This window comes from Myotis nattereri, assembly GCF_964212035.1.
Source record: "Myotis nattereri genome assembly, chromosome: 1".
Lineage (NCBI taxonomy): Eukaryota > Metazoa > Chordata > Mammalia > Chiroptera > Vespertilionidae > Myotis > Myotis nattereri.
This window is the reverse complement of record NC_138075.1, coordinates 92,111,350-92,124,391: the sequence shown is the minus strand read 5'-3', so window position 1 is coordinate 92,124,391 and position 13,042 is coordinate 92,111,350. Positions and strand designations below refer to the sequence as shown.

At 42.0% G+C, this 13,042-nt stretch overlaps 1 protein-coding gene across 1 annotated transcript in view; it reads right to left on the bottom strand.

Moving 5' to 3' along the window:
• The window catches only part of TTC6 (tetratricopeptide repeat domain 6), a gene marked incomplete at both ends in the record, with an annotated part of 261,680 nt that overhangs the window by 109,891 nt on the left and 138,747 nt on the right, over window positions 1–13,042 (bottom strand). Inside the window, one exon of the mRNA XM_081098882.1 lies at window positions 3,177–3,318. Coding sequence (XP_080955008.1) covers window positions 3,177–3,318 — 142 coding nt within the window. The remainder of the gene's footprint in view (window positions 1–3,176; window positions 3,319–13,042) is intronic.

Here is a 13,042-nt window from a genome sequence, read left to right as displayed (position 1 = left end):
CTTTGGATTCCTTTGTTTGGGGTTCTCTGCGCTTCCTGGACTAGTAAGTCAATTTCTTTCACCAGATAGGGGAAGTTTTCTGTCATTATTTCTTGAAATAGGCTTTCAATATCTTGTTCTCTCTCTTCTTCTGGCACCCCCATAATTCGGATGTTGATATGCTTGAAGTTGTCCCAGAGGCTCCTTACACTATCTTCATATTTTTGGATTCTTTTTTCGTTTTGTTTTTCCAGTTGGGTGATTTTTGCTTCTTCGTATTTCAAATCTTTGACTTGATTCTTGGGATCCTCTAGTGTGCTGTTGGATCTCTGTATAATATTCTTTATTTCAGTCAGTGTATGCTTAATTTCTAGTTGGTCCTTTTTCATATCCTCGAGGGTCTCACTAGATTTCTTGAGGGTCTTACTAAATTTATCAGCAGTTTCTAGAAAATTCTTGAAAAACCTTAAAAGTGTGGTTTTGAACTCTATATCCAGTAGTTTGCTTTCATCCATTTCTGTCATTTGTGACCTGTTTCTTTGTCTCTGCATTTTTTATGCTTCCCTGTGTTGATAGAGTGGCTTTCTGTACTAGGGGTCCTATAGGGCCCAGTGGCTCAGCCTCCCATATTACCTGAGGTGGACACTCTTGGTGCACCTCTTTGTGGGCTTGGTACACAGTCTTGTTTTAGTTAAGCCTTGATTGTTGTAGGTATCACTGGGAGGAATTGACCTCCAGGCCAATTGTCTGTGAGAATCAGCTGTGTCTACAGTGGGAGAACGTCTGTGCTGGAGACACCCTTGTGGGGCAAGACTTGCTTCAGTTGGGGCTTTGGTGCTCACTGAGTCTTCGCCCTGAGTGTGTCCCTTATGTATCTGAGGAGTTGTAATCTGGATGGTCCCACTCTGATCACTGGGTACACTGGCTCTTGGATCTCTAAGGAGGCATTAATTTAGCCTCTTCCTGAGACTACCCAGCAGGAGCTACGGAGAGATCTGCAGATTCCTCTTCTTTGTTTAGGTTTGGATGTGCCCAGATGAGGCCCAGCTGTGAAGCAATGCAGGCTTCTGTGGGGCCTTGGGACTTCTTTTGGATGTTCTAGGTCTCTCTGACCCAGCTGCAGTTTGTTAGGTAATTCTAGATTGCAAAGGGCCAGGCCATTCATATACAAAAGCATCTGCGCACAGCTTGGGTGGGGCGGGGTCTCAGGGAATGAACAGGGCAGAGCAAACAGCTATGGCTGATTCTCAGCCCTGCCCTAAGAGGTCCTGGAACTCAGCATCCCGCGGTAATCGCTGCAAGCACCTCTGAGAAAGCCACCCTCGAGTTCTGCCCAATGCCAGACAGTCCAGTTTCTCTCTGTATGAGTCTGAGTCCCTAGAGACTCACCCAGAACTGGAGTTCAGAGCAGTCAGGAGCTTGAGACTCCCGCCCCATTGAAAAAGACATCCGCATCCTCAGTTGCCAGTCCTTTCCATGTTCGCCTCTGTACCTCTGCACTTTTACTTCTGCACCTCCTCTGAGTCTCAGTGTGCTTTTCTCTGTCCTTCTAGTTGTAGAATTTCCACTCAGCCAGCCTTCCTGTGGTTCTGGATGATGTCTGTTTTGTCTTTTAGTTGTATTTTTGAAGTGATTGTGCGAGGCAGCAATTTCCAGTGTTTACCTATGCTGCCATCTTGGTTTCTCGATCATTGATTCTTTCATGTCTCCTCCATCCTACTTTTAAACCCACCCACTGAGTTTTTTAATTATTATATTTAATTAAAATTTTTGTTTATTTTCTATAGTTTTGGTTTCTTTATTAAGACTTTCTCTTTCCTTTTTGCTTATCTGATGATAAGAAGCTTGCTGCCTATGTTTTCTCTAGGAGTTTTATTATTTTAGTCTGTCATCTATTTTGAGTTCATTTTTATGTGTGGTATAAGATAGTGAACCAGTTTCATTCTTTTGCATGTGATTGTACAGTTCTCAAAACACTGTTTACTGAAGGGACTGTTCTTTCCCCATTACATAATCTTGTCTCATTTGTCCCAAGTCAATTGACGATACATGTGTGGGTTTATTTCCAGGCTCTCTAATCTGTTCAATAATCTATGTGTGTTTTCATGCCAATCTCATACTGTTTTGATTACTATAGCTTTGTAATATAGTTTAAAATCAGAGAGTATAATTCCTGTGCTTTCTCAAGATTGCTTTGGCTATTTCTGGTCTTTTAGGTTTGTAACATGCTACAGTTGTAAAAAAGATGAAAACCTTACATTTTGCAACTGCATGAATGCTCCTAGAGATTATTATGCTAAATGAAATAAGCCAGCCAGAGAAAGACAAATACTATATGATCTCATTTATATGTAGACTAATGAACAAAATGAACTGATGAACAACATAGGACTAGAGGCATTGGTACATGGAATAAACTGTCTCATCTCAGAGGGGAGAGGAGTGGGGTGGACTGGATGAGATTAGCCAACAAACATCTAAGCATATATGCATAGCCTGTGAACACAGACAACATCAATGAGGTGAAGGCTGGGGACTGGGGGGAGGGGTCCAAGGCTGCATGGAGGGGGACAAATGGGGGACATCTATAATAGTGTCAACAATAAAAAATTAGACATGAGAATCCAACCATCTTCTATTAAGCCAAACAAAGAGATTTCTAAAACAAATAACAATCCTAGTTTTCTCATCAAATTTTTTGTTTAAAAATATAATTATTTTTCATAAAAATACATTATTTATGTTGACATATATGACTTTATTACTGTTATTTTTTAAAACTTTTTTAAAAAAATATTTTATTGATTGTTTACAGAGAGGAAGGGAGAGGGATAGAGAGTTAGAAACACCGATGAGAGAGAAACATCGATCAGCTGTCTCTTGCACACCCCCTATTGGGGATGTGCCTGCAACCAAGGTACATGCCCTTGACCAGAATCGAACCTGGGACTCTTCAGTACGCAGGCTGATACTCTATCCACTGAGCCAAACTGGTTAGGGCTAGTGTTATTTTTAATAAACAAAAAATAAGCATTTAGTATTTTCTCAGTTTTAATTTCCAACATTGTATCAATAGATATAATCCACATAAATAATTGTTGAGTTCTCCAATATTTTTAAGAGTACAAAAAGAACCCTGAAATTTAAATTTGAGAACCTCGGAGGTAGAGAAAACTAATATTAAAGGAAGTTCTTACTTCCTCTCCAGAGAGTTGTAGGTGTGGTTTCTGAGCGTGCTGTCTAGTTTCTTGTGCCAATTCAGGTGGTATCACTGACGTTGTTGGAAGGACGGGAACATACGCTTGATTGTCACTCGTAACAGGGATTCCTTCCATTATTCTACAGTGTGATAAAAACAATAAATTTCTTGTTTACCTTATTGACAAACCAGAGGCATTTGCTCTCATTTCATATCTATATGGAGATAAATACATTAACATTTTGATTACTGTATTAAATAGAGATTGTTCAGAAGTCAGATAATCCAAAATGGGAAATAATTAAAAAATAATTTATCTTTGCTTCTAAACACATGTAAGTCATAACCTTTATGATGGTTTTGTTTTATTACATTGGAATAATAAGTTCGCCCTATGTAAACCTGATTACATAAGAGATTAAAAGTTGTTCTCTCTGATCGCTAACCTGTTCCCCACTCCAAACTCACAGAAAGTGCTTTCATTTCTTAGGCCAAGGTAAAGCATCAGCCTTAGCAGAACTCCCTTCTGAAATTAAAATGTCCTATTTCTGATTCATATTAAGCACAAACAGAAAACTGTTATAGCATCAGGTCTTTACTTCTACCCTGAAAACTGCATAAACATGAGGATATATATGAGGTACAAACTTATCAACAAAAGCCTTAATTTAAGCCAAAGAGATGAGCTAAATAAAAATTGAAGGTCTAATATGTCACTAATGACTGACTTCCAGACCACCTGAAAATACATTAATTTTTGTGTTGCAGCACTTACTGTAAAAGAAATATAAAATAAGTGTAAAGTGAACTTATACAAACTATAAATAAGTCAATTTCACCTGAAGTATTTAGAGCCAATGTTGCCTCTAACTTTTTTATATATTACTAGAGGCCCGGTGCACAAAAATTTGTGCACTCGGGGGGGAGGGGGCGTCCCTCAGCCGGGCCTGTGCCCTCTCGCAGTCTGGGACCCCTCGGGAGATAACGACCTGCTGGCTTAGGCCTGCTCCCGGGTGGCAGAGGGCAGGCCCAATCCCTAGGTGCAGCACCTGGTCGGGCACAGAGCAGAGCTGACTGGGGAGTTGGGGCACCACCCCCTGTCATGCACAGAGCAGGGCAGATCAGGAGGTTGCGATGCAACCCTCAGTCATGCTCAGGGTAGGGCCAATTGGGTGGTTGCGGCGCCACCCCCTGTCACGCACAGAGCAGGGCCAATCAGGGGGTTGGGGCGCTGCCCCCAGTCATGCACAGAGCAGGGTCCATCAGGGGGTTGGGGAGCTCCCCCCTATCACTCACAGAGTAGGGCCGATAGGGGAGTTGCGGCACTGCCCCCTGTCACACACAGAGCAGGGCGGATCAGGGGGTTGGGGCGCCGTACCCTGTCACACTCAGGGCAGGGCCGATGGGGAGGTTATGGCTCTACCCCGTCACACACAGAGCAGGGCCCGTCGCGGGGGGGGGGGGGGCGCCTCACCCTGTCACACACAGAGCAGGGATGATCAGGGGGTTGAGGAGCTCCCTCATGTCACTCACAGAATAGGGACAATAGGGGAGTTGGGACGCCGCCCTCTATCACCCACAGAGCAGGGCCGATCAGGGGATTGGGGTGCCACCACTGTCACACTCAGGGCAGGGCCAATGGGGAAGTTATGGCTCTAGCCCGTCACACACAGAGCAGGGCCGATCGGGGGTTGGGGTGCCGCACCCTGTCACACACAGAGCCGCAGGGCAATCAGGGGGTTGGGGAGCTCCCCCCATCAGGCACAGAGCAGGGCTCATCAGGGGGTTTGGGTGCCTTCCCCTGTCACGAACAGAGCAGGACGAATAGGGAGGTTGTGGCCCTGCCCCCTGTCACACACAGAGCCACAGGGCTATCAGTGGGTTTGGGCGCTGCCCTCTGTCACGCTGATCCCGGTGCCGGGAGGCCTCACGGCTCCGCTGATCCCGGTGCTGGGACGCATATTACCCTTTTACTATATAGGATAGAGGCCTGGTGCACAGGTGGGGGCCGGCAGGTTTGCCCTGAAGGGTGTCCTGGATCGGGGTGGGGGTCCCGCTTGGGTGCCTGGCCAGCCTGGGTGAGGGGATGATGGCTGTTTGCAGCTGGCCACACACCCTTCACGGTGGGGGTCCCCACTGCGGTGCCTGGCCAGTCTGGGTGAGGGGCTGAGGGCTGTTTTCAGGCTGGCGGGTGACTGAAGCTCCCAACCTGTCCTTTTTTTCTTTTTTTTTTATTCTGGGCCAGCTTTAGCTCTGAGGCTTGGCTCCAGCTCTGAGGCCTCTGTTGCTGAAAGCAGGTATCTGATTTGTTTGGGTTCTATAATCGAAACACTGTTTCAACTCCAGCTCTGAGATCCCGGCTGGCTGAAAGCAGGTTTTTCTGGGGTTTTGTTTAGCTTCTATATTTGTAACAACGTTTCAAACTGCAAGCTCAGAGGCCGGCAGCGGCAGGCGGGGAACGTTGGCTTCCTCCGTCACTGGAGCAAGCAAGCCTCATGTTCGCTTTAAGCTGCCTGGCTGCCGGCCGCCAACTTGGCTGGCAGTTAATTTGCCTATCTCCCTGATTAGCCATTGGGAAGGGTAGCAGAGGTATGGCTAATTACCATGTTTCTCTTTTATTAGATAGGATTATATGAACAATCACATACAAGCCACCAAATGTGAAGATTAAGCGTACACAAACCCACCTGACTTTAGCTGACTGTCTCAAATTCCATCATTCCAGCTGTTAGAAAACAAGCCCACCCAAAACTAGGCTGGAGAAGATGGGACTTTGCCAAAACAGAGTTGCGGACAAAAGCTTCCTATTTCATGTAGTCAAATATTTGCATTCAGAGAGAAGATCGAGTTCAACTCCCAGTATGGTGACTATGATAGAATGCCAGTCAACAACCAATCCACCCTAACTCTCAGGTGCTTCTCTAAACTGCTGAGGATGGACAGGTAAAACTCTCCTGCAGCCAATGTCCTAGATCAGCGGTTCTCAACCTGTGGGTCACGACCCCTTTGGTGGTCGAACGACCCTTTCACAGGGGTCGCCTAAGACCATCCTGCATATCAGATATTTACATTACAATTCATAACAGTAGCAACATTACAGTTATGAAGTAGCAACAAAAATAATTTTATGGTTGGGTCACAACATGAGGAACTGTATTTAAAGGGCCAGAAGATTGAGAACCACTGTCCGAGATATAATTTAAGATCCACTCACATACAGTTTGGAAGGCGGAAGGTTCTGGTCTTTTGTTGGCAAGTGGTCATGATCACATTGAGTTCTGTAGCAGTGTTCAGTTACTTCTTTTATGTTTTTTGTGTGTGTTTATTTCCAGTGAGCGTATCAACAGGCATAATGTGACTGGTGTGTTGCCAGTGATGGTTCTAGATTTCCCTCCCTCCTGACTAGGCCAGAGGAGCAGCTCCCCGAAGCCAGTGAAGCATGCTGTGTGAGTTAACTGTGGAAGCCCTCCCTGCATAAAACCCATTTTCCAATCTTTCCATTGATGTTATAAGCATTGAATTCCCATTACTAAATCCCCTTTTCCTTAAAATAGCTAAAATATTTCCTTTTTTCTGCAACTCAGTTTTGACTAATGTATAAAAAATAAAAAATAATAAAAGAACAGGGCAAGGTCTAGGGGCTAGAAGAATGAGCCAAGAAAGTTCATAAACCAAAACCAGTAAAGTACTTCTAAGGTCAGGGAGGAGATGAGGGACTCAAGAAGCTATCTGAGGCCCTGCTGTATTTTTATCTGTTCCTAAACCAAATAACAAGGTAGTAATGGTCTTTCACAACTTACTATCTTTTCACATTCCAAATGTGCACTGGAGAAATAGAAATCCTGGTTGATTGGAAGGAAAGTGAAGGAAGTCATTAGACACTTTAGAATACACATCTCTGGTAGACATGAAGGTGCATCCTTAGTGGGAAGGCTGCCCAAAGTTAGCAACTGTTCTTGTATGGCAAAGATAAGTCACTTACTCTGAAATTCTTCTCCACATGTTCCTTGCTTCCTTCTTTATGTCCAGAGGGAAGAACCAATCCTTTCTAGAGTTCTGCCCTTTGGAATACACCCTCCATTTCAGTTGTTCAGACTAAGTCTCTTCTACTCCAGGCTCTCCCTCACTCCCAATAGGAATCACTAACACTGATCCTTCTCCATCCAGTCAGTCTCTCAGGTCCACTGCCTTTTCTCTCATCTGATTCCAATGATATCATATTTGCTGGTCTCTTACCTCCAAACTCTCCCTCCCCCAACCTATGCTACATACCCTGCCAGAGTTGTCATCAAAGACTTTAATGACTCCACCTGAGCTCCTGTGCCTGGCATTCTGAATCCTCCTGTCTGGGCACTATCTACCTTGCCAGTCCTACTTCCCTCCCCTAACACCTGGCCCAACCTACATTCACTCTGCAAAAGGTACTCTAGGTGCTGAGATTTTTACAAGGGCAAAGGGGGAGACAGCAAACCAAATTACCACTCAGTGTGGCTATGAAAATGGCGAAAACAATGCTTTCAGATCTCAACTCCTCCATGAGACCTTTTTTTTAAAATCCTCACATGAGAATACGTTTTATTCACTTATTTTAGAGAGAAGGGCAGGGAAAGAGAGAGAGAAAAACAATCGATTATTTGTCTCCTATGCTGGGATTCAAACTGCACCTAGTTATGAGCGCTGAACGGAAATTGAACCCATCTTTCAATGTATAGAATGGTGCACCAACCAGCTGAGTCACAATGGCCAGGGCTCCATGAAACCTTTACAATGCCCCTCTGCCAAGTCAAAATTCATCTTTGCTTCCCTACTTTTCCTGTTGCATTTGATTTTCTCTTTCATTATAGAATATAAAGTACATTTTATTCCACATATCTTTTCAGAGTAGATCATAGGTTGGTTTGGAGGGCCACATTAATTCTTAATTCACTTTCTGTTTCCCATGAATGCAAACGTAATAGGTACTGAATAAGTACTGTTGAATTTTGGCTGAGGGAAAAAAGTCCCCCAGGAACAGCTAGTCTTAGACCCTGTCCTGGGGAACTAAGAACAATGTGTCAGCATGATGTGCTGCAGTGTTTCTCAGAGTGAGTTCTCTACCTAACATTATTGGCATCACATGGGAACCTGCTAGAAATGCAAAATCTTGAACCCCATCACACCTAATGAATCATAATCTCTGGAGGTGGGGCCCAGCCATGGGTGTTCTAACCAGCCCTGCAGATGCTTCTGATGTAGGCTGAAGGTCGAAAACCACCGATGTACTGCAGTCTAGCCTAAAACAGCCTAATCATTAGAATATGCTGGGATAGCTTCTCAGATTTCTCCTCTAGAGATTCTAACTCAGTGGGTTTGAGATAGAGCCTGAGAATTGATGCACTTACCAAACATTCCACATGGTCCTTATCCTAAGGAGAAGCTTAAAAAAAATCACTGATATAGTGGGGAGAGCTAGCTTTTGGAATGAAGCTAAAACACAAGATTTTAACCCCAGTTTGGCCATTCAGTGTGCTATGTGGGGTAGGTCACTTTTCTATCCTAAGTTGTTTCCTCATCTATATACAGCAACAGTGATCAGGCTTTTTAGGCTCTAATGCTCAGAAATAATATATGTGCAAGTTTGCACATAGTACACTCTCAATAAATGGTTGATATGATAATCATTGTTATTATGATTAAGGCAACTGAATGACAGAATAATACCCACCTCTCTGCCAAGTGAGTTAAATCTCCTTCCCTGTCAACATCGGTCTCCCACAGGGCCAGAGATATAAAATGTATTTCTTATTGTAGATTGCTGTCGAAAAGGTTTATAAAACATTTGTACTAAGCTGTGAGCACATGTTAAAAATCTCTGCACGCATATTCTGTGAGTTACATAAAAGTGATTATGAGCTCCATCCTGTGAAGCATGGAAAAAGGCTCTCATCTCCTTGGTGTGAGTTGAACCAAGTTCCCCCAACACATCTTCATTCTCCCTTCCTTAGTGAATTAATTTTGCTCCTTGGGGTACAAAACGTCAGGGAGGTTTCACAGGATGGAGCACACAGTCACTTTTATGTAACTCAAAGATGTACACAGGGATATTTTAAGAGTGCTCATGTACAAAAGTTTCACCAAGTAATACATCCAATAGATTATTCTATTCCAGCCATGTCTTAAGGGCTGGTAGCAAGCCACTAAATTGATTTCATAACCCATTTATTGGGTCACAATCTAAAATTCAGAAAACAGTAACTTACAAAAACTGTTGTTTGAAAAGTTAACCCCGAGATCTAGAAAAGATTTTGGGAGTTCACCTTCTTGAAGATGCTAAACTACAACTAATTTTCTTTAGTATAGTCTTTAAAATCTGCATCAGCTTTAATGAATACTTTGAATTCTTTTTAAAAATTCAGGGACTATAGTACTGATAAAATAACAAATCTAAATAAAAATAAGTGTATAACTAATATTTTTACAAAATATGAATAGGGAGGGGGTATTTTTAATCATTATAACTTCATTGCTACATGCAAACAGTGACATCTGGTGGAATGACATTGCTGTGCTTTAAAAAAATCCCAGCTTTCACATCTTGGCAGCTTTAAAATCAGATCAATGTCCAAATAATTGCCTTTTTTTTGTATTTCCCATATAAAAACAAAAATCCAATAATCTAATCTATTATCAAACATTGACAGTGCATAATGAAATGACTTCTTGTCATCCCAATCTGCATTTTATAAATGTGCATAGGTTTACTTAGGTAGGAGCTATTTTTTTAATGGATATAATAGAAACCTTTTTGCAGTCGCTATTAATCACAGCTCTAAATCTGCCATTAATTGTGTTTGAGGCAAAATTCTGCCACAGTTTCCTCATCCCTAAATATGAGTAGTTTAGGTAGGGAAAGGCTAAGATCTCTTATGGCTCTGATACAGGTATTTCTGTGACTCGTCATTCACTGGAGCAAACAAGGATTAAGTTTTATGTGTTGTGGTATAATATCTTGGTTCTTGCCTGGATTATGTAGCAAGGAACAAAGGCAAGTAAGAGGTATGGTGGGAGCAGGATAGGATTGGACCTGACCATTGAGGAATGGCAGGACAACGCAGGAAACGGGCTGGTGGGGGAAAGTCAGTTCCAGGTACCCACACTGGAAGGAAATGTAGAGCAGAAGACAGAACACAGTACTCTAACAGCAGTATGACAGACCACAGGTGGTGCTCTACGGGTGGTGTCAGCAAAGTCTAGCATGGGACAATGTTCAAGTGAGGGGCAACCAGGGACAGGAATACAAAACCTGGCAGGATTTATGCAGGTTTTCAGTATTTAAGTAAATTAACATCAGGGAAGGCTCCCACAGTTGTCAATGCCCCAGTCCTGGCCTAGAACTCAGAAACAGGATTTCCATTTCTAAGAGAGATCAAGCAATATAAGATAGAACACCCACCCTATTGTAAGCAGAAACTCTGCTTCCAAAGTTGGTCACAATGGATCAAATCCAAAACACCAACGGTGGGTAAAATAGGCTTTTCTCATATTACTCAACTAGAGCTCTCACATTCTTCCTAGCTATACCAGGTTTGGTTCTGAGAACAAATATTCAGAATGAAGCATAGAAAGAAAGAAAAAGAGACGTGAGGGCCTTCACAAGTTCACAAAACAGTGGGATATGATGGAAACCACATTTAGAACCAGCGGAATCTGAATCCTAGTTCTTACCTAGCTCTCTATATGTGTACTAGACACTTAAGCTCACCTCTGAACCACATATTCTTCATTTGGGAAATAGAATGATTTATCTACTACATAGAGTTGTTGTTAAAACTAAATTACATGATAAATGTACCTCAATGCATTTTCCAATAGATACTTTTCTTTTTTCCTATTCATAAGGTTCTACCCTATTTGTAGGGTTCAGATAAAAATCTTTCAACTGGAAGCATACTTTATATATTCAATTTGTCAACTATTAAGAAGTAGAGATAATGATACAAACAACAACAACAAAAAACCCTCCTAGACAAATGTTGACAAACATGATAGATTATAGGAAATAGCAAAGAAGCAAATAGAGAAAGAGAATGCAAAATAAGATGGCAAAAAATAATACCAAATATATCTGATTTGACAACAAATTAACATGGAGTGATCCAATCTGTTATTTTTAAAAATTTCTGCTAGCTTCCACTTCATTTAGTTCTTTTCTGGAGATTTCTTCTGTTCTTTCATTTGTAACATGTTTTTTTTGTCTCTGCATTTTGGCTGCTTCCCTGTGTTTGTTTCCATGTATTAGGTAGAGCTGCTATGTCTCCTAGAATTGGTAGAATGGCCTCATGTAGTAGATGTCTTATAGGGCCCAGTGGCTTAGGCTACCTCGTCACCTGAGCTGTACACTCTAAGTATGCCACTGTGTGGGCGTGTGCAGAGTCCTGTAGTTGAGCCTTGGTTGTTGGAAGGAACTGACCCCCTGGCCAACTGGTTCTGAGGATCAGCTGCAACTATAATGGAAAAACTGCTGTGCAGAACACATCCCTTTGGAGTAGGACTTGCTTCAGTGGGGCTTTGGTGCTCACCCAGTCCACTCCTTGAGTATGTCACTTGTGGATGTGGTAGAGTTGTAATCTGGCATGGTCTAAAGCTATCTACTGGGTACACTGGCTCTGGGGCCTTCCAGGAATTTAAAGACAAAGATAGAATCTTAAAAGCAGCAAGAGAAAAGCAGTTAGTTACCTACAAGGGAGCACCCATACAACTGTCAGTTGATTTCTCAACAGAAATTTTGGAGGCCAGTAGGGAATGGCAAGACATTCAAAGTAATGAACAGCAAGGAACTACAACCAAGATTACTCAGCAAAGCTGTCATTTAGAATTGAAGGTCTGATTAAAGAGCTTCATGAATAAGAGAAAGCTAAAGTTTATCACAATCAAACTAGTATACAAGAAATATTAAAGGGTCTTCTTTAAGGAGAAGAAAATAAAAGATTAAAAATGTGAACCTAAAATGGAAATAAATACATATCTATCAACAAGTTAATCTAAAAATCAAAATAAACAAATAAGGAATCTAATGAACAAAATAAACTGATGAATACTATAGCACCAGCGTCATGGAAACATGGGACAGACTGATGAATTTTAGAGGGAAGGGGGCAAGGGGCCAGGAAGAAATTAACTAAAGAATATGCATATATGCATTGCCCATGGACACAGACAATAGGATTTTGAAGGCTTGGTAGAGGAGGGCAATGAGGGGTAAAGAGGGGGCACATCTGTAAAACTCATAACAATAAAGATATTCTTTAAAAAATCTGATTGACTTTTAAAATATTCAAGTCTATGCAATCTATAAAAGACACGAATAAGAAAGTTAAAAATGAAAGGAGCGGTGAACATATAAATAAAGCAAAAAGTAAGACAAAGCACATTTCATTTTTTATGAATTTAGTGTACAATCTACAATGAAAACGGGACCAAAATTAACAGTTCCTTGAATTTTCTTCCACATAAAATTGTTTTGTATAACCACAAATGAATTTATATAATATTACATTCCACCTCCTTTGAGTGCACAGATCTTTCTTTCATTCTTCATCATGACTGCAATCCATCCCATCATTAAATGCACCATAAACAGTTATCTGTGGGTTCCAAAATGGCAGGTGGAGTAAATGGAAGCTACACTGACAAGTTACAAGGACCAAAAGGAATTACAACTAAAATACAGAAAAATCATCCTGGATAATCAACTGAAGATTACCTGGAAAGAACCCTGATAACCAAGGATGGGAAGTGGAGACTGGTAGGAAGTGTGGAGGCAAAAAAGGCCTGGCCTGGCTCCCAAAGACATCAGCTGAAGTTTCAGAGGGATATCTCAGCTGT